The sequence below is a fragment of the Pygocentrus nattereri genome, chromosome 6 (assembly GCF_015220715.1).
Source record: "Pygocentrus nattereri isolate fPygNat1 chromosome 6, fPygNat1.pri, whole genome shotgun sequence".
NCBI classification, from domain to species: Eukaryota; Metazoa; Chordata; class Actinopteri; order Characiformes; family Serrasalmidae; genus Pygocentrus; species Pygocentrus nattereri.
In genome coordinates this window covers 27,848,512-27,873,400 of record NC_051216.1, presented here as the reverse complement: position 1 = coordinate 27,873,400, position 24,889 = coordinate 27,848,512, and the positions used below count along the sequence as shown (strand labels likewise).

The window sequence follows — 24,889 nt, the reverse complement described above, 5'->3', positions numbered from 1 at the left end:
CACCATCTGTGGGCTCACATCACTCAGATTCTGCCTTTTCTACCAGTTCTGTTTCACATACACACCAACACGCAGAGGAACTACTGACCCAGTTCTATACATCAAATATTTTAGTACATAATAGTCCAATGACTCCAACTGCAGTGAAGAAACAGAGTGACATGACTGTATGAAGCCTATGAATCATAAGTGTATGCTTATTACTTAGTTCTCAAATTCAAAACGTAATAATAAGTAATTCATAGTATTCCAATGACATCACACAGTCTCGCTGCCACCATTATGATAAGCCACTTCAAGTTCATTCGGGAGCTGAGTGGCAGTTATGAGATAAAGGCATTAGGTATGAGATAACGGCATCACCCATCCAGCAAAGGCAGTAAAACACGTTTTTGTAGGAACACTCAGTTTAAACTGGATTTTAACGCATATTTAATCAATATATTTGAGCACACTGCTTTGATTAAGCACCAGTATCGGCACTGATGCCAATACGCCATCAGTATCTTAAAAAAAAGGATAAAATATGCATTTTCTTATCTGCATATATATCTATGTGCAGCTTTTGTCTTAAATATAGTTAGTTTATTTGGAATTTTATATAATTAAATTACATTTAATTTACATTCTTATTCTTCACTTATTCTTCAACATATAGTTGGATGGTTGCACCACCTGACATTTTTAGACTTTTGCAGGCAAAAATAAACTAAAATACTTTAATTGCTTTTAAGAAGCCCATCCATCCATCCATCCATTATCTTCCGCTTCTCCGGGGTTCGGGTCGCGGGGGCAGCATCCTAAGCAATGAAGCCCAGACCTCCCTTTCCCCAGCCACTTCCACCAGCTCTCCAAGGGGGATTCCGAGGCGCTCCCAGGCCAGCTGGGCGATATAGTCATGCCAGCGTGTCCTGGGTCTTCCCCGGGGTCTCCTCCCAGGTGGACTTGCCTGTGACACCTCCCGAGGGAGGCGTCCAGGAGGCATCCTAACCAGATGCCCAAACCACCTCAGCTGGCTCCTCTCGACGTGAAGAAGCAGCGGCTCTACTCCTAGTCCTTCCCGGATGACTGAACTTCTCACCCTATTTCTAAGGGAGAGTCCAGACACCCTGCGGAGGAAACTCATTTCGGCCGCTTGTATTCGCGATCTTATTCTTTCGGTCATTACCCAAAGCTCATGACCATAGGTGAGGGTGGGAACGTAGATCGACCGGTAAATCGAGAGCCTTGCCTTATGGCTCAGCTCTTTCTTTACCACAACAGACCGGTAAAGAGCCCGCATCACTGCTGACCCAGCACCAATCCGCCTGTCAATCTCCCGCTCCCTTGTACCATCACTCATGAACAAGACCCCGAGATACTTGAACTCCTCCACTTGAGGCAAGAGCCTATCTCCGACCCAGAGAGGGCTCTCCACCCTTTTCCGCCTGAGAACCATGGTCTCGGATTTAGAGGTACTGATTCTCATCCCAGCCGCTTCACACTCGGCTGCAAACCGATCCAGCGAAAGCTGAGTCGCGGCCTGATGTCCCCAATAGGACCACATCATCTGCAAACAGCAGTGATGTGACCCTGAGGTTACCAAACCGGACACCCTCCATCCCTTGACTGCGCCTAGAAATTCTATCCATAAAAATTATGAATAGAATCGGTGACAAAGGGCAGCCCTGATGGAGTCCAACTCTCACTGGGAACGAGTCTGACTTACTGCCGGCTATGCGAACCAAACTCCAGCTTTGTTTGTACAGGGCCTGAATGGCTCGTAGCAAAGAGCCATGTACCCCGTACTCCTGAAACACCTCCCACAGAATACCCCGGGGAACACAGTCGAATGCCTTCTCCAGATCCACAAAGCACATGTGGACTGGTTGGGCAAACTCCCATGAACCCTCCAGAATCCTGGAGAGGGTGAAGAGTTGGTCCAGTGTTCCACGACCAGGGCGGAACCCGCACTGTTCCTCCTGGATCCGAGGTTCGATTATAAGCCGGACTCTCTTCTCCAGTACCCCTGCATAGACCTTGCCAGGGAGGCTGAGGAGTGTGATTCCCCTGTAGTTGGAACACACCCTCCGGTCCCTTTTTTTAAAAAGAGGCACCACCACCCCAGTCTGCCAATCCAGTGGCACCGCCCTCGATGTCCACGCAATGTTGAAAAGGCGTGTCAGCCAAGACAGCCCCACAACATCCAGAGCCTTGAGGAACTCAGGGCGGATCTCATCCACCCCTGGAGCCTTGCCACCAAGGAGCTTCTTAACTACCTTAGCGACTTCGGCCTCAGTAATGGACAAGCCTATTCCCATGTACCCAGACTCAGCCTCCTCACTGGAGAACGTGTCGGTGGGATTGAGAAGGTCCTCAAAGTATTCCTTCCACCACCCAATGACGTCTTCAGTCGAAGTCAGCAGCACACCATCTCCACTATATACAGTGCTAGTGGCACACTGCTTTCCCCTTCTGAGTCGCCTGACGGTTTGCCAGAATCTTTTCGGAGCCGACTTAAAGTCACTTTCCAAGGCCTCACCAAACTCCTCCCATACACGGGTTTTTGCCTTGGCGACAACTGAAGCCGCAGATCGCTTGGCCTGTCGATACCTGCCAGCTGCCTCTGGTGTCCCACAGGCCAACCATGCCCGGTAGGACTCCTTCTTCAGCTTGACGGCATCTCTCACCTGGGGTGTCCACCACCGGGTTTGAGGATTACCGCCCCGACAGGCACCAACTACCTTACAGCCACAGCTACAGTCAGCCGCTTCAGCAATGGAGGAATGGAACATGGCCCATTCTGAGTCAATGTCCCCCACCTCCCCCGATATCTGGTCAAAGTTCTGATGGAGGTGTGAGTTGAAGATCAATCTGACAGGTTCTTCTGCTAGACGTTCCCAGCAAACCCTCACTATACGTTTGGGCTTGCCTGGTCTGACCGGCATCTTCCCCCACCACCTGATCCAACTCACCACCAGGTGGTGATCAGTTGACAGCTCAGCTCCTCTCTTTACCCGAGTGTCCAAAACACATGGCCGCAAGTCCGTTGACACGACTACAAAGTCAATCATTGAACTGCGGCCTAGGGTGTCCTGGTGCCATGTGCACTTATGGACATCCTTGTGTTCAAACATGGTGTTCGTGATGGACAAACTGGTTTGCGCAGAAGTCCAAAAACTGAACACCACTCGGGTTCAGATCAGAGAGGCCATTCCTCCCAATCACACCTCTCCAGGTCTCACTGTCATTGCCCACGTGAGCGTTGAAGTCCCCCAGTAGGACAACAGAGTCTCCAGGAGGAGCACTTTCAAGCACCCTTCCCAAGGACTCTAAGAAGGCTGGGTACTCTGAACTGCTGTTCGGTGCATAAGCACAGACAACAGTCAGGACCCGTTCCCCAACCCGAAGGAGGGAAGCTACCCTCTCGTCCACCGGAGAAAACCCCAACATACAGGCACCGAGTCGAGGGGCTATGAGAAAGCCCACACCTGCCCGTCGCCTCTCACCATGGGCAACTCCAGAAAAGAAGTCTAGCCCCTCTCAAGGAGATTGGACCCAGAGCCCAAGCTGTGTGTTGAGGTGAGCCCGACTATATCTAGCCGGTATCTCTCAACCTCACGCACCAACTCAGGCTCCTTCCCCGCCAGTGAGGTAACATTCCAAGTTCCAAAAGCCAGTTTCAGCAACAGAGGATCAGAACGCCAAGGCCCACGCCTTCGGACACTGCCCGATCCACAACGCACCGAACCCCTACTACTGCCCCTCCCATTGGTGGTGGGTCGATGGGAGGGGTGCTTTTAAGAAGCAATGTTGAATAATCTGATATGTTATATATTTATTAAAACCATTTTTGGGGAAAATAATAGACTTGAACACAAAATGTAAGCCAAGTCAATGACCTGAACAAATTCCTTTTGTAAACTTTTTATAGGATGTAAAAAGGCCAGTTGCCTTTACACTGTGATAAAATTTCATTATTAATGAAAGAATAGAAATGGCCTGGTCTATTAACTTTCGTTAAAACAAACAGTTAAAACATCCCCTTCTCCTATAAGGCTACCATTCTGAAAAAGCATAATACTTTTTTCTTTCTTTATTTATTTGTTTGTGAAGAGCTAAAAACAAAAGCCAAACTAATACATGTAATTCTGTGTCCTGCTCTGGGCATAGTGCTCCATCATTGCTAAGCTGGTGAGGTACACAACAAGCAGTATCTACTCAGTACAAGCACATAAAGAAGCAAAAAATGCCTTGGTGCTGTGGTGGGTTTCACTGTTACTATAGAAGAGTGTGATTGACAGGCAGCTGTAGGGCTTACATTCATTACTGAGACACAGGGTCAAACTCAGACATTACTGACATCTGGATGGGTGGCCTGAGGTCCTCCCAAACCAGGGAACATCCCCTGCTGCTTAAACAGGCACACACACAGTGAGGATGCACTTTCATAAACTAAATTAGGCAGAATGAATAACTTCAGTAGGCGATTAAAAGGCTGCTATTTTTAAATTAATATTTAATTAGTAGCTTTTATTAACTAAAATTCCATTAAAGTTTCCTTATATAAAGCCAACATCTGAACATCTTTCATCAAACATTCTAATGTTGTCTGATGACTATACTATTCCAAAACAGTTGTCAATAATTCCACTTGAATCATTTGCATCCAGTGAGTAGAGAAGGCAGCTATTTTAAAGAGGCTGTAATCATGATCAGAACACACTGAATCAAAACACTGTCAATAACGGTAATTTCTCATTATGCTAAATTTACTTTATTATATAAGTGATTAAGTTCAAGTTGAAGTCAGTCTGAGTAAGTTTCCTTTTGCTCTTGACAGCTTGCTAGCCTGCAAATGCTCAATTATTTTCAAAATAGACAGCATACCAGCTAACTATTCAGAGCATTAGAAAGCTTATACAGACTGCATCTGGATTTAAAACTGACTAGCCTCAATTCTGTGCTTTTCTCCAAAGGGTCTGGTGTGCAGAGCTGGCAACTACACAAAGCTAAAGCAAACTTCCTCACATAAGTGCATGGTTTAATAAGTGTTGGTTATCCAAATAGCCATTTTCTGAAAGTTCTAACTATGACATAAAATCATATATTCCCTGCAGGCCTATTCTCGTATAACCTTAAAGAATAAAAGTGCGCCCACTACAAGAAGAGCATCAGCTCATCCAACTTATTTCAGTTAGAATGCAGTGTTAGCTTTTTGAGAGTAGAAAACATGCTTGTGTGCAGAGAAAGACACAATGTAAGGCAACTAAAAAATTCATACTGTTTCAGCTTTTGCCATGAATTCTGACAAACACATATCAACCAATGGAAAAATTAAAGGGTAAGCAAACATTCTAAAAACATCTCAATTACCCAAAAGTAATAGCACACAAACCAAAGTTTGTGTGACTACTAAAGAATGTTGAGTTGGTGAGCTCTGGCCTTTAGTATACTGCAGGATCAAATGTAGCACATCTTGTTACTGTATCTAATTTCAAATTCACATTTTTGTTTAATCCAAATCCAGCACTCTCTGCTCCAAATCCACAATCACACACAGAAGCACACAGGCACACACACTTACCTCACAGTACTTTTCCACCTTGTAGTCCCATGATCCTCACTGGGTACTGTGCGATCCAGTGAACATGAGCAACATCCACTGGAAGGTGCTCATAAGATCCTTTGTAGGCAAGAACGCTTAGGCACAGACTCGCAGACAAAATCAAACTCAAACCAGAGAACCACACTCCACTACATGTTTCTCCCATAGGCTACAATCCAAAAGCTTTGCTCTACTAATGAGAGAAAGAGAGAAGTACACATTCAGCAGAACAGAATCTTGGAACGGCCTGAAGATAAAGAGCAGAGTGGGCCAGGAAAGTGAGACGAGTGAAAGAGAGAGGCAGACACAATCTCTGATTACATCTGCTTAGCAGAGACCAGCTGCTCTGAAACAGTGACACAGGGCTTCTGCTGGCCATGGAATTGAATGTGTGGCACAGGGAGGAGGAGCAGTGAGAAAGGGAGGAGATGAGGAGGAGGGAACAGGATTATTAATTATGTCCCTGTCCTCCACTCTGTCCACTTCTGCACTAAACACTTGCAGAAAGAGGTGGAGGGAGGCGGGGCAGCATGAAATTGTTCTAATACTCTACCCCCATGCATTCTGCCCCTCAAAAAAAAAAAAAAAAAAAAAAAAAAAAAAAAATCGGTTTCTGCTTCTTCCGCTCACAGGACTCTTGCTGGTTCTCTTGCTGATCACTAAAACAAAGACAAGTGCTTGAGCCTCCAGATCTCCCACACCACACACACACACACACACACACACACACACACACACACAGAACGAGCGCAAGAGAGAAAGTGAGCGCGAGTGCGAGAGCGAGAGAGAGAGAGACCACACCTGCTGGATAACCAAAATCACTTCAAGACTATCTGAGAGGAGTGCAGTGTAGTATAGGCGAGGGAGACAGAGACAGAAAGGGGCAGACAGAGGCCACACACCTGCTGGATTCACAAAAACACTTCTAGACAATGTGAAAGAGTGCAGTGTACAATGTAAACAAAGTCATTCAGAGTGGTCTGATGTGAAATAAAAGGAATTGTTCACAGTTGTGGAATTTTTTTTTCCTAAATGCATGGGCCCTGACATACACTCACCAGCCACTTTATTAGGGACACCGTGCTAGTAAAAGGTTGGACACCCTTTTGCCTTCAGAACTGCCTTAATTCTTCATGGCACACTTTCAACAAGGTGTTGGAAACATTCCTCAGAAATTTTGTTTGGTTATTTGAGTTATTGTTGCCTTCCTATCATCTCGAACCAGTCTGCCCATTCTCTTCTGACCTCTCATATCAACAAGGCATTTTCATCCACACAACTGCCGTTCACTGGATATTTTCTCTTTTTCTGACCATTCTCTGTAAACCCTAGAGATGGTTGTGTGTGAAAATCCCAGTAGATCAGCAGTTTCTGAAATACTCAGACCAGCCCGTCTGGCACCAACAACCATGCCACGTTCAAAGTCACTTAAATCACCTTTCTTCCCCATTCTGATGCTCTGTCTGCACTTCAGCAAGTTGTCTTGACCACCTCTACATGCCTAAACGCACGGTTGCTGCCATGTGATTGGCTGATTAGCTATTTGTGTTAACAAGCAATTGAACAGGTGTACCTAACAAAGTGGCCAGTGAGTGTATACGCTCGTCACTGAGTGGCAGGTGTTGAATACTAATTCTATGTGAAAATCTTCTTTGAAAGAAGGTAACCCTATAGTTGAAACCAGTTTGCACAAATTGCATTTGATCACACTGCATTTAAAATGTCTTAATCCATTTATTTTGAATGTCATTTTCTATTCTTCTATTCTATTGTCATTCACCTCCCCCCCGCCCCCCCACTCTATTTGATGTGCCTCATATGCCCTTACAAAGCTATTGAGAGCGGACTGAAAATGACACAAGTGGGTCAGAATAGCAACTGAGACGCGCTAGAGACCCCATCTCACACCATTCACTTTTAAAGCCTTCACCTCTGACAACCCAAGCAAACCAAACCCTTTAAAGCCCAGCACAGAAATGTGTGGAACGTCAGGCCTGGAGACAGAATACGTAAGCAGACGTGGGGGAGGAGAGTAGCTGGCATTTTTTTTTTGTTTTATTTATTAGTTTCTAATCCCCTCTCATCATTCTAGCAGAAGCAGAAGGCCTTGAAAGAAAGAATGGTGAACAGGACATTTTTCACCGGCCTGTCCAGCCCAACAGAGGTTTTGATAAATAGGCCTCCACTTTGCCTCACCTGCTCGCTTTCTTTCTCCGTTTTGCTCTACCAAACGCTATTCAGACGCATGAATTATTAAAAGCTGATTTCAACAGCTTCTTCTCCAGCTAGACACAGTGAAAATGCAATTCTACAAACAACATATGAATACGCAAGTAGCATCCCAGCAGAACCACTTCACTGAGGGGCAAACACACACAACATTCACCAGACGTTGTCGCTACCAAAAACTGCCATTCATATCACTATAATCCAATCTTTTCATTATCTTCAGCACACACCTAAGCATTACTACTTCAAGATGAAACAAGCTCAGACAGCTAATCCAGAACAGCAATGTAATGTAAAATCGAAAGTCATGCAACGTTATGTCTGATCCACTATTCCTTATCTTTCACGTGCTGTTGTATATTGGGACAGTGCTCCACATGCAGACAGTCCCAGTTTCAATATAACATTATCAGCCAATTAGGCCTCATTTCACCAATATCTTCCTAAATTTGTTCTTGAAAAAAGTCCTAAGAAGTCAATGTCAGATTCATTACATGTTCTTAAACTGCAGAATCGTTCTTAACTTTGTGCTCCAAAGTGTGTATACATTTTGTTCTTACCCAACAATAAATCCCACAGCGTTAGTGAGCTGACCATTAAGGTGATCATTAAGAAAGACTTCACACTGAAAATCTGAAAGTTTCTGCAAAAGCTGATGGCAAAACTGAGCAGCAGTGTTTGACAGACTTGGGAAATTATGCAAGCTATGATGGGATAGTATGAAGAACAGAACTAATCAAGTCGTGCCCACAAATGTGTTCTTTCATAGTAATTGCTGCAATATTGGACAGGCTTTACAGATCACTGGCAAAAATTTCCATTTAATAAGCATGTAATAAGCATCATACAAATCAAAATTCAGGAACACACAGAAACAGAGATTTGAGAATTAATAGTTATGTAATCAAGCTATATTTAAAACTCTTAAAAACAGGCCTGAACATTTTTAATAGAAAATATGTAAAATGTTATGGTGTTACATTTAAACTCAGTTTCTTTACTGCAATTTTAAAACTACTGAAACAGTTACATCCTCCCAACTAAAATGGCTAAAGGATGTTTTCCTGAGATTAGATATAAAAACAATCCACTGCATAATGAAGGGTGAAGAAAAAAAAAAAGAAAAAAACAGGAGCTTGCAAAAAGTTTGCAAAAATTATATACAGAAAAATGACTCCAACCATGCACGTCCTGGCAGACCACCAAAACTGTTGGCATCAGCCAAGCAGTACTTAAAGTGCTCAGAGAGAATCAAGCTCAACTCTTGCTTCAGACCTGAAAACATCCACAGGTGTTTCTACATTCTTCCACTGTGAGAAGACAACAGTCTGAAAGGACGTGAAAGTCATTACTGAGAAAAGGAATCGATTTCGTACTAGATCACTGAAACTGAACGCCTGAGAGCTCGACTAAGTTTGGACAGATCTGTTACGGTAACAGAAAATAGTATGTACACTGACAAAGAAATGTCTTATACCATGTCTACAATTACCAGCCAAACATGGGCAAGTTTGTAGATATAACCTTTGGCATTGGTGATTTATATTTGATTGAAGACACATCATGAAAGCTGAGAAGAACAAATTAACTTTAATACGTTGTGAAATAGCTTCTGCGAAAAGATGTGATTGGAAGACAAAAAAAATTAAAATCCAGGGAACTTGCTGAGATCCAGCAATATTCAAACAAAGAAGCTGCTGGTGTTCTCAGAACAATGAACTGGCAACATGAAATCCCAGACCTCAAAATCACTGAAAGTGTTTGAGATCACTCACTTCTTGTGAGGAGTAGAAAATGTAACCAATTTCTTCGAAAACCTGAAAGGGAGTACCTGGAAAAGAATGGAAGCTGTAATAAAGACAAAAGGTACACACATTACATACTGAAAAGGTTTGTATTTAGTTGTTGAGGCTTTTGTGTAATATACTGTTAAAAACGTTTCTCCTACTTTTCTGAATATAAAGAACAATTTGCACTTCCAGGCCACTGTGATTGGAAATGAAAAGGTGGCCCAGATTTTCTCACTTGTAATACATGCAATGACTAAACAAATGGTATAGCAGGCAAAACTAAATAATTTATATTTAATATAATTTATATAAAACCAAGCTGTGTGCTACAGTTTACAAAAAAGATGGATGAGATTTTTGTCAAGATTCTGTAAAGCTTGTCTAACCTCACAACAGTAGCTATGAAGAATAGGGTAAATCATTTGGGATTAGTTTGAGAAATGTGTTGCGGGAAGGGTGATGCAGAATAGGGATAATCCAGATTCAGCCACCACCTTTAGTCTCCCTAATTAATCAGACAAGCCCAGAGGAGGGGGTAGAGAATGTACAAAGAGAGTGGGGAAGGTTTGTATATAATACAAAATGGTGTATAAAGCAGAAAAATAAGTGGTGGAAAAGAGACCAAAAAAAAAAAAGATGTAGAGAAAGACAACACAGATAAGTGGAGAGGTAAAACGCCCGTTTTGCTTAGTGAGGGGTCAGAACGAAATGAGAACGGGTTAAACAATTTAGCGCAAATGTGTGTGAATGTAAATGAGTGCATGTGAATGAGTTCATCACTGTTTGGCTACAGAGTGTACACAGCTTGCTTCATTTCCTGTGGGACAAAAATGCCTCTGCCGCTGCCTCTTTCTCTCCATCGCCCCCTTCCCTCTCTCCTTCTCAGAGCCACATTCACAATGACATCAGTTTCCGCCAACATGCAAGCCGTTGCCATGGCAGCACACAAAGACATTTTTGGGAGGGGGAAGCAGCTTGGCTGACACATTCAACCATCAGGCCCACCAATCCCCACACCCCTCCGATTCAATAGGCATTTGCGCAGCCAGATGCTCGGTTTTGTAAAGCCTTCAAAGATGCCGACCGATTGCATATTTGGCCTTTCGCTTGGCCCAGGCTGTGCCATGCTATCCATTATGGCTTGAGCCTCAGCCATTTCTGCTTCTCTCTTTTCCTTCTTGCTGTGTTAGCATCTCCCTCCAACACTCAGCTGTTAGCCTTCCGCTACTTTTATAGAGTTAACACCAAGCACAGCTCGGTAGCTGTTGGTAGACTTTGTAGTCTTCTCCAGTACTTGTATTCTTAATCCCCTTTTCAGATCCTTTGCTGGGTGATACTTGGTAGTGGCCAATCTAAAATAAGAACAGTCATTAAAGTAAGAACTTCGCAGAAGAGGAAGATGGAGGCAAAGAAAGATCCGGTACTACAAAGGGTTATACGAGGTCAATTCAGAAAGTAATGGACCTAAAACCGTTGCAGTGGAGATGTACAGCCAGTAAACATGAGCAAAACAGTCGCTACAACACTGTTCTCGATTGCCCCCGTGCAAGTGCTCAGTACTCTGCAGACACTCCAGTACAGCACACACATTCTTAATGTTTAAGCACATTTAATTATTTAAGCAATGAGGATTAAACTGTATGCAGAACCTGTCAAAACACACCTCATGTTAAATTTATAGCCTTCGGTGTAAAACACTCATACTGCATATCTATTTCAGTGATTTTTGCTGTAGCACAAAGCTGCTCTAGGTAAACAAGTATGTCAGTTTATGCTGATTAAATATGAGTAGAAGATGTGAGAAGCAAAACTTAAATACCCAAACACTACAGTATGATGGCAGGCCAAGGAGGAAATAAAATGTGAGATATGCAGGTCATATAGCATTCAGATTCAAATTATTTCCAGAACAATTGTCAGATCATATGCTGGGGAAGCACAACTGGAATCATGTAAGATTTTTGCTCCAAGCAAGCAACTGGCCAACTTATTTTATTTTTATTATTTTTTTATATTATATTTTTATTTAGGCTGATCTGTGTTCCAGTTTTGTGATGTAAATAACATGAGGCAGGTAAGTGTAAACTGCATTTGAATACTACTGCTACACTTGTATCAAAAGAACATTCATTTGTGGTATGTAGCAATCACATTACTTTCCACAGGCCCATTTTCATCTTCATAGTCCATACCTTTGCTCTTCAGCAACATCCCACCTTAAAAGCCCCATGCACAGTGTAATGAAAAATGAGTTACACAATGCAAAGTTAGCAACAAAGTAGTAAATAGTTCAAATAAATCAGCCAGACACTGAGTAATGACACTTGATGCAAACCTAAGAAGTTATTTTCAAGAAGAAAATCAATTCAGTTAAAATTGGCTTTTTAAAAGGCCGTCTGACTGATTTTCTTTAGAGACATAATCAAAAGAAGTGAAGCAAAAGGCATCACAGAGAAGAATTCATCGATCTTCCCTCAAACTCCCAAAAGGTTTGAATGTGTTTGGCTGGTCAGATCTTTGGATCACATCCCTCTTGCCCTTCTGAGGAATCGATAATTCAGCAGGGGAGGAAAAATTCTAAAACACACGTCAGTTCCTCCGGCTCCTTAAATGATACATCCCTTTGCTTCTCTCACTGGGTGGTCTTTCAGGGATCTTGTCAATTTGTAGGGACACCACAAGCAGGCCAGCTGCTCTTCTGGCAGATACTGATGGATATGCGCTTTTCCTTTTTAAAACTCACCTGATCTACATGATAACATTATTACGCTACACATACAAAAATAAAGGCCTCATAAGCTACATTCTAATGTTTGTTTCTCTGATGCTCAATATAATGTTTGAATGGGTTCATCTATCAAAATTTTCATTTCTAATCTCTACGTCCCTCTGAACTCAATAAGTGTACATACACTATTTTGTTATTGTACCTTTAAGATTGATATACAGTGTTGTTCAAAAGTTTGGAATCGTGTTATTTTCAATGGAATATAAATGTAGACTTAAGTCCTACAAACATTTTTAGATGTTTTATTCAATATTTCTAGGATAGCTAAACTACCTTTCTAAATGATTTAAAACCTAGGAAATTGCAAAAGAATATATTTAATTTATATGAGATCAAATTAGTTCTCTTACTGAAAAACAACTGACTACAAATCTTTGAAGAGTACATAAAAAAATAACAGTATAAATGACATCTGTTCTGACCTGCAGCTCTCCACTGCACATGAAAAAAGGCAGTGCAAGCAGTCTACTGCTCTTGCAGGCTTCATATAACACTGCGTATCTATTTCACACAATTGATATGCAATAACAAGTTTAGAGCATAGCATGGAGAAGACTGAGCTTAAGCTCCATTGGAACTCTAATACTCACACTTGCAGCAGATTACTACTAATTAGTATTATTATATATCTAAAAAGTGCACCAAAAAAGTAAACTAGCATGTTGATGTGTTAATATCTTTAGAATGATCACTTTGTAAAGTTTTCTCAAATTATGTTATCTAGTTATGTCAATAATGCTAATATTATTAGCAATTAGAAGCATCTTCACTATGATCATTCCAGTGATCCTCAAGCAGGTGGAAAATGAAACAGAACCCTGCGATCGATTGGTCAGTTCTTGTTTTCGTATGTGCAGCAGGAAAAAAAAAAAAAAAAAAAAAAAAAAAAAAAAAAAAAAAAAAACCCTTAGTTGCCATATGAGGACCTGATCACCTAAAGAGTAAAGTGTGTTCTTTGAAGCTTCAATACTGTTCACAGTTTTACCTTTTTAACTTCTAAAAAGAAAAATATTTAGCTTTCCATGATATGAGATATGGGAGATTTGAATAATACATTAATAAAAAATAAACTCATACAAGAAATGCTGGGAGCCTCATCAGAAGAATCAAGAACCAAAGAGAAACTCTCACATCATACCTGGACTTATCCTTGCTGGGATATGCAATAAGCAAACTTAGACCAACATGAGAAACAACGGGCTGGTCAGCTCAAACACAGCTCCCTGAAGAGAAGTCATCAGAAATAGACATGAACAAAACAAAAACAACAACAACAACAACAACAAAAAAAAACAGCCTTTTTAGACAAATAATATGATTAACATTGTGTGTGAAGTTAATTATGAATTCCATTGGTATGTGGAGAACACATCTACAGAAAACAGCTAGCCTCAATTAACATCACAGCACAATCAAAAAGACAACATTTATGTGCGTAGGCGCTCATGAGTTTAAATTTCACATTAACAATACTTCAGCAGGTTCTCCCTCTTTGTGAAATGATGCTCAGTCTTAATGCCCAAAGTCCACAGTCCATCAGTGTCCTTTCCTCTTATCTTAACTAATGAGCATGACTAGATAATTAGGGGGAGGGGGGGGGGGTCAAACTTTTAATCCAGTTGAGAAGCAGCAATGTAAAGTCACTGAAACCTTAAAAATAGTTAATAAACAACTGTGTCCTAATTAAATTAAATGACAAAAAGGAAGGTATGGCCAATGTTTTTCCACTTATTAGGAAATCCCAGTCTACTGTGTTACACTTTATGACTGTGTCTCATTAATTATCATCATTTAAGTCTTTGCTTCTCCTCCTTTCCGTTTGGAAACGCTAAAATCTACAGGGTACACAGTTTCAGCACTGTGAACACTCCAGACATCTGCAGTTATAAACAGATATGGCAAAGCTTGTCTGGTATTACTGTCTCAATTCTTCTGATGGCATCAACACTGCCAAACACAAAAGAGTAGATTTTTGTTCCAGCGCACGTCTTTTTTATTAATCCTTCTAACTTGTTAGAAAGGAAAGAGTGGAACATGCATCATTTCTGCTCGTACAGGACCAGCTCTCCATACACAACCTCTTTACTATCAGAAATGTCTTTACTGCAAGCAATTCCAGAACGAGCGCATCAGTTAGAGGTGTCAGCGCCACCTCATGGTGGGACAGTCATGAGCAAAAGGAAACGGGGGAGATCAACAAAGAACCACAAAAGTGTAAAAAAGGGCCTATATCACCACAACCATTACACAATGATCAATTTATAGGCCACACACAAGTCAAGCACTGCAGTTCTGGTGATCAACCAAATTTAGGAGGAGCGAAAACGCTAGAGCTGGATTTGAAGAACACCAGCCTCAAAATTTTTGAGGTGTCTGCAGTTACTGAACCATGGATTACGTTTTATACTTCACATTATAATGTATATTTATTTAAAGAAGAAAGAAAGAGAAAAAGAAAGAGAAAAAGAAAGAAAGAAAGGGAAAAAGAAAGAAAGAGAAAAAGAAAAAGAAAGAAAGAAAAAAAGAAAGAAAAAAAGAAAGAAAGAAAAAAAGAAAGAAAAAAAGAAAGAGAAAAAAAAGAAAGAAAAAAAAGAGAAAAAAAAGAAAGAAAAAAAAGAGAGAAAAAGAGAGAAATAAAGAAAGGAAGAAAAAAAAGAAAGAAAAAAAGGAAAGAAAGTAAAAAAAGAAAGAAAGAAAGAAAGAAAGAAAGAAAGAAAGGTTAGTTTAGCTTATGTTGCTTGCACCCTGTATCAATGTGCTCAACAGCGAATAAATGCAGTCATTTGAATACATCACCGTAGCTCGATGTGACCTGCAGCGACATCTCTGCTAACTTTTGTGAACTGATTGAATTTCAAACTAAACTTGATGTTGGACAACTATACACGCTGTTTAACGAGCTGTTTTACAACGAGCGGCCATGATTTAGTTTGTAGAGCAAAGCAACTAGCTGTTATGATAACAGACTGAACAAACACATAAACGCGAGATGTATTCCTGGACAGGGCTGTACGGAAAAGCGGTGGTCTGCGACAGAATTCCCACGTCAGCATCTGGTCTGAAGGGCACCGTTTACCTGCACCAGCACGACGCCGCTTTAGGACAAACAATCCTTTTTTCGCTCATTAGCCGGCTTCAGCACTTGCTAACGTTACATGTCAATGCTGGTATTTCAGCTCGTCAGGGTCCTCTGCCGATCCTCAGGCCCATCCAAACTAAACCAAAGCCGTTATTAAGACCAGTCACTGTTCGCAAAATCAACGGCGACGCTCAACATGGCGTCTATTTACGGAGAACGTCTCGCCCTTCGGTAAAATGAGCCAATCAGCTTGCTGGATACGCAGCGAGCGGGAAATACCTGCTCAGGCGCAGTAGCCAGAACAGCCCCCCTCCCCCGAAAAAAAACCACGTTTTTGTGTTACTGAGCCCGATTATTTGAGTTTTTGTCAGATTTTGTCAGTGATTATACTGATTTTGAAGCAGTAATTTGCCCTTCAGTGTTGAGTATTTGGGTTTCTTCTCATTCAAAAAGAGAGGAGCCCGGTTTTGTATGCCTGTAAATGACCCACGGCATCGCCAAGATGGGCGCCTAGCATAAGAACTTTCCTACGAGGACTTTAATTTAACAAAACCCGCTACTTTTTATGCATGACTTTTCATCAGCTGAGAGAAAACCGCTTTAACGCGCGCCTGACATGAGCAGCTGCATTAACATAGTATGGCTTGAGTGCTTCTCTCTGTATTGGCTGCTTTACGGGACACTATGTTGTGGCTCCTTTTCTGTAGTGCATGGTCTTGCATTTGTCTTGTATATTCATACTAATGAACTATTTCTTAAAGAAGCATTGCATACATTTTCAAAAAGTTAGCAGGAAAAAAAGTGTGTTAACATTCAGAGGTTTTTCAGACCCCGTCAGACATCTTTACCTTTATCTATTACCATCACACACGCAGAGTCAAAAACCACGTCTAGTTTGAGGTCTCAAACGGAAAATCAGCATTACACTGATAAAGATGGGATGACAATAACAGATAATTTACTTAAATCCCAAGAAGATATCCTTCACCAAGTTCTGAGTTCTCTTTGAATGCTCCTTCAACGCACTCACAAGCATCAGATTCACCCTCTCCTTGGGGTCCGAAGCACAAACGACATTACAAAATCTTCTGCACGTTGTGTGCAATTTACACATTTCATCCAGAGGTCTCTTAAATCCCCACATCTCACATAGTGCAGCTTTAAGCATACAAATATGCCTAAAATAGTGGAATATTCAAAACAACATTAACTAAAACATCCAGAAATGAAAATATTCAACTGCTGCATTGCCATGTTTCAAATTTTATATGTATGTGTCACGTGCCGTCTGAAGCCACACAGCAAGTTTCTCTTGGAAACTGGTGCCCTTTGGACACTGGGTCTTTATAAAGACTTCAATTGAATTGAATTTTATTTTCAGACTTTAAGCTGTTTTAAATAGCTGTTTCAAAAAGATATAACTGCATTCTGAGTGTCAAAAAGCATCATCATAAACCTAGACACAATAACCCCAAATTTACAGCAGAAAGGAAACGTATAAAGGACTTTATAGTAGTTAAAAACTAATTAACTAACAATTCATGTTGGTATTAAATTACCAAATTGTTTTAAACAGTTGCTAATATGCAGGTGAGTGCTATTTTAGCTTAAACATAAGTGTTAAGATCATGCAGAATGCTTCCCTCATGCATTAATAATCAATGGCTTAAAGCACGTGTCAGGCTCCAGTCTTCACAAGCCATTGCAGACTTCAGCATATTGCATCATTAAACACACCTGATTCCGCTCGTCAGCTAAATAACAAGGTCTTCATGTATTGAATTCAGAGCATTAGATGAGGGTAAATGCTAATCTCCACAGCACTTTGGCCTGGAGCGTCCCCAGCGTGACATGCCTGGCTTAAAGGCTGAAAAAATACACTGAATGAACAAACAATTAAAAGGCAAACAGTGATTTCAGTTCAAAACAAACTAAAATCACTAAGTTGCACAAAGCCGAGGAGCAGCAGCCTAATAATGTGCCAGTGCTGCCCTCTGCTGAAACTATGACAAAATACAGTATAATGTATAATACAGCATAATGCAGAAAGAACAATTTACAGTAATCATATAACTTGGCTAACATAGTGCCTTTAAATCCTGTTATTTAACTGGTGGCTACAGCTTATGAGTAGTTTTGCATTGCATTTCATGTGCAATGATGTAACATCTAAATGTTATACGTTTGTAATGAAGTATTCTGATGTGAACAAAATTCTGTTGTGCTCTAACAAGTAGCAATCAGATCATTCTCTACGTGTAAATGATTTCCTGTAAACTGTGGACAAACAGAGATAGCATCTGAATGTAGAGAAATATTTTTTTAAATGTCAGAGGGGGAAAAAACCCTGTCTGTAGCCTGTAGTTCACACATACATCATCCGCTGTGCCAGTGCACTATAAACAATGTATAAACGCTGAGTCAGAGAAAGAAAATTTTGAGTGCAGAAAACAAAACTCATTTAACTTCACACCTCTGTGTGTCTGGCTTTCTGCTGAGAAGTTTGCAGAAGTATATTTCTAGAGTTTCACAGAGGAACACGGGCATTTCGTTGCTGTCATAACAGAACCTCTCATATCCAAAATAACAACCTTTCAGAAGTAGGAGTAGACGCTCTCATCTTATAATCTAATTTAAAGTGAGACTTGTCCATTCATCATGAAAATCACGCTTCCAAAAAAAAAGAGACTTACAGGGTTTTGATATGACAGCAACAATTTGAAGCTAGTTCTTGTTTGTAATATAACATAGCAAGTCTTGATTTCCTTCATCTGCGTATTCCTGGTTCTTGCTTTCTATGCACATTCACGGTCATCACCCTCCACATGTGAAGCATCTCCAGTGGTGCAGAAGCAGTCCCTTGGTTACTATCAAAACATGTCTTATTAGTCTTCAGCTGAGCCTTGAATCATCAAGCAGTTGCCACTCCTCATGCTGGTGAGGAAACTGCCTGATAAGGCTATATGCCCAGTGCCATTCCAATCATTCCATCTGTGTCCAGTGATTTTTAAGCTATACTAATAATGTCAGGTTGTGCACAGGTACAATTATAATAAATGAACTGTAGAATTGTTCTTTAGACTCCTAGAGTTCTGTTTTCCTCAGACACATCAGTCCAGTTTGATAGCCCCCAAGTAAGTAGAGTCTCCATCCAGAGAGATGTTCGCTGTGGAGCGAGGTATTAGCAGCTCCACACGGTCACCAACCTCCAGCTTCACTATCCCTGCACACAAAAAAAAACAAAGATTTCATATTTACTGTAATCCTTATACAAACAGCTGTAAAATAACTAAAAAGAACACATCAAAATACTGTCAGAATGGAAAAACTAAGACAGAACTATTGTTGAGACACTGAAAGCATGTTCATGCCATCTGTTATGTGGTAAACCAATCTCATTAGTGGTAAATACTATTTTTCATCTGGTTCCAGTCATTTTTACCCCTAAATGAGTTATAAATGTAGACTGTGGTTTAGGGTGAAAAATGTGAACTATGCTACTGCCTTACACCATGCCACGCTGACTACATTTGCAAATTAAGCTTCCTTCCTATGTTTTTTGTTGAGTACAGTGCTCCCTCACCTCCTGTGTAGCAGGTGTTATAGGGAAACTTCAAATTCATGCTTTGGATGCAGCGGAAAAGAACAACATGTTGACTCTCATCCCCGACCACGTTCTTCTTCATACGGATCACTATGTGACCCATTGCAAAGGTGGAATCTTTGTAATACACCTTGGGACAGAAGGGACGGCTTTGTATAGGTCATTTCATAGCAATATCCAAAGTTATCATGCTCACAAGAACAGGTATGAACCGTAACAATGATCAAATACAAATAAGCAACATGTTTACTCATAAATAAATGTGACCCAACATACATATGGCTCAAAGTCTAGTATATAAATTACAAACATGTTAAATATGTTATATTATAAATATAAGATATAAGCATATCGCTGCTGTCGGAAGAAAACCTCGTACCTCCATTTTTGATGTTTTTTAATATAAATTGAAAATGCCTGTTGATCTTTAACATTGTTTGTAAATTTCATGATGAATGAACCAAAAGAAATGAGCCAAAATTGCTTGGAAAGACGTCTGGTTCCATTGACTTCCATTAACAGTAAAGCAGGTTTTTTTCCTTCTCCTGTAAAGTTACCACTTTGGAGATTTTCTTCCAACAACAGCAATATGATGGCCATTTCATTATATTGGCTATTTTATTGGTTATTATATTATATTATATACATAATATATAAAGCGGTTTACAGCACTGTGTAAAAGTCAGAGACCACCATATATTCATTTATTTAATTTTCAGTCGAAACGGCCATTAAGTACAGGTTATTAATTTTTCAGGGGCTTAAGAAAGGAGCCAAAAAAAAACCCAAGACATTCCAAAGCTGGAGGGCAAAAATTATTAAAAGATACAAAGAAAATAAGACCCCTAACTACCATGCAGGACCTTGCAGACCAAGAAGACTGTCATGTCATCATCAGATAAACATTACTTAAAGCTTTCATCTTTAAGAAAGAGGAGAAAATCAAGCTCCACTCCTGCTTCAGGTCTGAAAAAATCCACAGGAGTTTTTGTCCATCCTTCCACTGTGAGAAGACACTAGTCTGAGTGTGAAATGATGTGTAGCTGTCAAGAAGCAAAGGAAAGGAAACTCTGTTGAAGAAGCTCCTGTGTTCTCAGAATAACGGACAGACAGCCCAGCCCATCCAGACCTCAATATCACTGAATGAGTTTGAGATTATCTGGATCATGAGAAGCAGAATATGCAACTCCTAGATGTGCAAAAACTATCCCTACAGATTTCTGTGAAAAAGAATAAAGAGACAAAGGGTGGACCCTCAATATTATACTCAGTTATACTAGTCATTAAGGCTTTTGTGTAATTTACTGTTAAACATAGGTTTCTGCTTATGCTTTTTATGCTGAAAATTGGATAACTTAATGGCCATTTTGTTTTTTTGCCTTCAAATACAAGGTGAAACACAAGTTAAATAAGAGGCCTAAAGCTTTGTTGTGAAGAGACTGTCTCACTGTTTATGCTACAGGATGTTTGTCTTTAGGACTAAATTCTGTTATGATGTTACCTCTGTGACTGGTGGGTCACAGTGCTCTACCTGACTGTAGATGAAGAAGAAGCCCTCTTCTTTGACCACTATGGTGTCATGATCCTCCTCTAGAGCCTCGCCTCGCTTTAGACCAGTTTGCCATGGGACCCCTGTGTGTGTCTCCAACGCAAACTCTGAGCAACGCAAACAATCAGGCAAAGATCACATTGGAATGGAGAACATCTAAATGTCAGACAACAGATTACAAAAAAAGGAAAGAAAAAACAAAGCCAGAGCCAGATTTAAGATGAGCTGAAGGCTAATATCAGCCTACTGATGTTATTATTTCTGTTCGGAGTCAGGGTAAACTGCTTTATTTATTTGCCATGTTTTTTTATTCAATTGTCAGACCCTGAACAAATACCAACCACTGCTTTTGAACATCTCATATTTTAAATATAGAACAGCAACTATCCCCATTACCTTTCTGAAAGACTTCCCTCTTCCTATCTGCGATCATCTGCAAGCAGGGCTGAAATGCTGAACAAGGACAGAGGAAAAATGTGTTATAAAGCCCCAATTGGCAATACTGCATGCCCCTGAAATTTAGCCTCAACTTCTTCAAGCCTCGGTCTTGTGCACATGTAATGTATGCATATCTGCAAAACAAAGATAATCAGGGGCTGTATTTTTAAAGATCAAACACTTTAATATCAACAATGAGCTGCTAACATTCTTCTCGTACTCTTTTATGAGGTCTATTTTAAACTCTGCTATTATAGCCTGGTATGGTAACCTGGTATAGTCAAAAACAAAACAAAATAAATAGTTATATCAATATTTATATCTTGGCAAGTGAAATCTTATATCTAGTTCACATTTCTCATTTTGAAATTGTTGTAATAGTATTATACAATTATCCATTTCATTTCTAGACATTTTCTATTTGTTTTAAGCAATTTTATCAAATTAAATAGTTTTTTTATTGGAGCATATTTTGAGTTGATACAAGCAAAATTATTTATCAACAGAATAAGATAATTATTTAAAACAAAACTAGAAGATGAAAAATCTTACAATTTCATGTTTTTGCCAAACAAATTTCCTCTGTATACAATAAAGAAAGAATAATGAAGAAGTGACTGATATGATTAATAATAACTAATGCTGCATAATAAATGAGTGAACTGAATTGACAAATTAACACTCTTGCACTTTAGCAAATTTTCCTTTAACAGTGCACACTAACGGCAAACACTGTCAAACACCACAATCTTCAACTAACATGATGCCAGAAAGCATAATCTTAATTATGATCTACTACAATTAAGTTCTACGTTTATAACCTCTAACATGAATAATAATCTAATAATAAATATCTAATAAAAGCACAAACTTTACCACGCTCTACGGTGCAAATTCCTTTGTTGAATCTGTCTGTCTGTATTCCCTGCATACTGAGTCAGTGTTAAAACCACCCTCAGATTCACAGTAAATACAGGAGTGAAGAAAATCTCAAAACTCCTTTTGAAGTGCTCACTGCCGTTGCATGAGACTAGACACTGAAAACGGTAAAATGTTCTACTGTATTAACAGTTTCAAAACTGAGCTAGAGATAAGTTTGCATAAGAACGAGGCAACACTGGAAGCCCATGTACAGCTGAAACAACAGCAGAAAGGGCTTGCCTGATTGATGAAACTTACATTCCAGACTTCTCTTTTTTAAGCTGGGCGGCTCTGGCTGTCTCCCAGAAACGTCAAACCCCAGTTCAGGGGGTACCACACTGCTAGTCTGCCGAAGGCTCTGTGGATAGGGCATATTGCAAAAGACATGACAAGTAACTTTATCAGACTGCAACACTGCAAGTGGAAAGGAAGTACTGAGCTTATCTGGTCATTTCAGATAGTACAAAGCCTTTATAATATTTAAATGCTGTGTCATAGAGTAATAATTTTCAATTCACCAAGATCACACTATAAAGGTGCCCTTTATAGAAATACATGGCGTTACAAAAAAACCTAAAACCTAATAGTCATTAATCCGCTTTTGTCCCCTCAGGTGTCTCTCATATCAATACATCCATTGCTGCTAAGGACTAAACTTAGATGATCATGTAAATTTAGACAAATGATTATCAGTTGAGAAATGATGAGAATAAACAATATCATTTTGCTCCAAATTTAGTGATTAACCACATGTAAGTACTAAGCACACTTTGTTGTTAACATAACTACCACCTGGAAAGCTTATAATGTTAATAATTAAATGTTAATAATTTACAGTGAACTATATTTTGCACAGATGACAAGTAACACTTGACATCCTGTGGTTTGCTGCATTAATTTGGTTGGAAACTGCCAAATAGTGGAAATACCTTCAAACTGGCACCGTGGGATCCTTCTTTTGTACTTTCTATGCCAAAATATATCTTGTACCAAAGTTTATTTGTTGCATTTGTATATACGGCATTCTTTAACCCATGTTTTAAGTTTCTGTGTCACAAAATATGCATGTGTGTAGTTATTTAGGTGATGTTCTGATGTAGCCTACAATTAAGTGCCATCTTCTCCACTGTACACATAGAATTAGAAGACTGTACAACAGGAATGGTTATAAATAGGCTAAACAATAAAATAAAAAGCATATGAAAGAAAATAAAAGAATGATCATTTGAATTATTAACTAAATTATTGTAATATTCCATAATATCAATTACTAGCTAAGGACTCCACATATCTCCTCTCTGTCACACTGTCTATTGTTCTGTCCTTATTGTTTGACACAGCTTCTTGTATGGTGTATATAGTGTAATGTATTTAGGATTATGTTGCTGTCACACACTTTTCCCCTACTATTTTATGTTAAATTGTTGACCAACTTTATGACTTGATTTAACCTCTTCGACCTGTAGGGCCTCTTCCTTTCTGTTGCTATTTCTCACCTCAGCTTTGTTTCTGTTGTCCTGTTGATGAGCCTGCGGCCCGCTCACACTTTCCCCCGGCGCACTCTGCTGTTCCTCTCTCCTGCGGCTCACCTCGGTCCTCAGCCCCTCCACCTCAGCCTGTAGAGCCAGCACATGATACAGGGACAGAGCTGACAGGGAGGATGAGGTGATGGTAGCCAGAGTCAGAATCACAACGGCCCAGGAGAGCCTTCGGCGATCAGCCCGAGTTGGGCCAGTACTCATTGCAGGCATTACGGCACGTCACACCTGCGCAGCCTGAGGAGTTCAGCGTGGTTGGCTTTTACTGTACAGAGACAGGTTTCAAAGTGTCAGCATTTGACAAAACTCACATCTTTTGTTGCGGTTCACAGTAAAAGGAAGTCTTCTGTGTCATGCAAAGCAGAAACCTACCCTCAGCGTGAAGCTGGATGCATGAGGGAGCTTCAAATGAAGATCATAAAGTACTTCTTTGTCCCATGGCCTTTGACGCACCTCTGGAAATCAGTACATCTATATTAGGCAAAAAACAGTCAACCACATATATACATTATATATATATATACATATATAAAAACACACACACACACACACACACATACATTCAATCTGTATTTGAAACGTATCAGATCGGAGTCTTTTCTAAACATGGGCCAGTCTGAATGACTTCCCTCCCTGCAAAGGCCATGTTTGCAGCACATTGCGGCGAAGGAGGGATGGACAGCCAAAAAACAGTATAAAGACCTACAACAAAAACAAGAATAAACCTACCGCAAACTATTCAGTTGTTTTCCCATTAACAACTTAAGTCTGGTCAGGTTCTTGTGTCCGGTTTTACTCCCTTTATAACGTGGCTGAACAGGGAACTCAGTCGAGCGTAGTGTCAGAGCCCTGCCTCTATTTCAGGCAGTTACCCAAAGCTGTGCAGCTTCCTGCCAAGCTCTCTACGCCTCCTCTTAGCAGCCCCTATCTGCTCCACTACACGACAGAGGGACCAAAACCAAAGCAGCAGAAGTTTCCAAGCGGCATTGCCAGACATTTATATTCAATAAATGTTTAAACTCCAAGCAGTGTACAAAAGAACGTACCCAAACGCGGCAGAAATATTAATCCAAGATAAAAGTCAAATGTCAAACTTGGCTCAGAATTAGTTCAGACAAATAAGGAAGTGCACTGACAAAGCGACATTAATTCAACATCATTCCTGCAAAAGCAAAATGAAACTATCATCTCATTACAGGAACCATAAAACGGAGGAACAAGACACTTGCCAACATGGGAACATGCAAGCCTTTGAAACATGTTATCAGAAACATTGGCTTGATAATCTTTTTTTTATTGCACACAAAAAAAAAACAAAGTGTAATTACACACAAACAGAAATACTTAAAAAGAAACTCCACAACTA

General features: G+C 40.2%; 2 protein-coding genes across 4 annotated transcripts in view; both read right to left on the bottom strand.

Annotated features, from left to right (window-relative positions):
- myo16 (myosin XVI) overlaps positions 1–5,844 on the bottom strand; it is a 226,034-nt gene extending 220,190 nt beyond the window's left edge. Inside the window, exon 1 of the mRNA XM_037539483.1 lies at positions 5,567–5,844. The gene's annotated coding sequence lies outside the window, so the exon portion shown is untranslated. The remainder of the gene's footprint in view (positions 1–5,566) is intronic.
- Positions 5,845–16,414: 10,570 nt separating this feature from the next.
- On the bottom strand, positions 16,415–24,407 carry tnfsf13b (TNF superfamily member 13b). Of its 3 annotated transcripts, none has more exons than XM_017704687.2 (8): positions 24,253–24,407; positions 23,896–23,994; positions 23,482–23,788; positions 22,244–22,343; positions 21,023–21,079; positions 20,579–20,733; positions 19,057–19,207; positions 16,415–18,696 (listed from the first exon to the last, which is right to left on the bottom strand). In XM_017704687.2, the coding sequence occupies exons 3-8, from the start codon at positions 23,734–23,736 to the stop codon at positions 18,584–18,586; spliced, it is 831 nt and encodes a 276-aa protein (XP_017560176.1). In that variant the 5' UTR covers positions 23,737–23,788; positions 23,896–23,994; positions 24,253–24,407; the 3' UTR covers positions 16,415–18,583. The 3 variants fall into 3 exon arrangements, with proteins under 3 accessions (XP_017560176.1, XP_017560177.1, XP_017560178.1); XM_017704688.2 differs by having other exon boundaries at positions 23,896–23,978; XM_017704689.2 differs by having other exon boundaries at positions 20,609–20,733; positions 24,253–24,406.
- Positions 24,408–24,889: the final 482 nt, after the last annotated feature.

Excerpts from the sequence above, each read along its gene's own strand:
- tnfsf13b (XM_017704687.2), bottom strand. The coding sequence starts at position 23,736 with ATGCCTGCAATGAGTACTGGCCCAACTCGGGCTGATCGCCGAAGGCTC. Across the intron at positions 19,208-20,578 it reads GTGACCCACCAGTCACAGAG|GTGTATTACAAAGATTCCAC; the intron begins GTAACATCATAA and ends TTCTGTCCCAAG. Across the intron at positions 18,697-19,056 it reads TAACACCTGCTACACAGGAG|GGATAGTGAAGCTGGAGGTT; the intron begins GTGAGGGAGCAC and ends TTTTGTGTGCAG.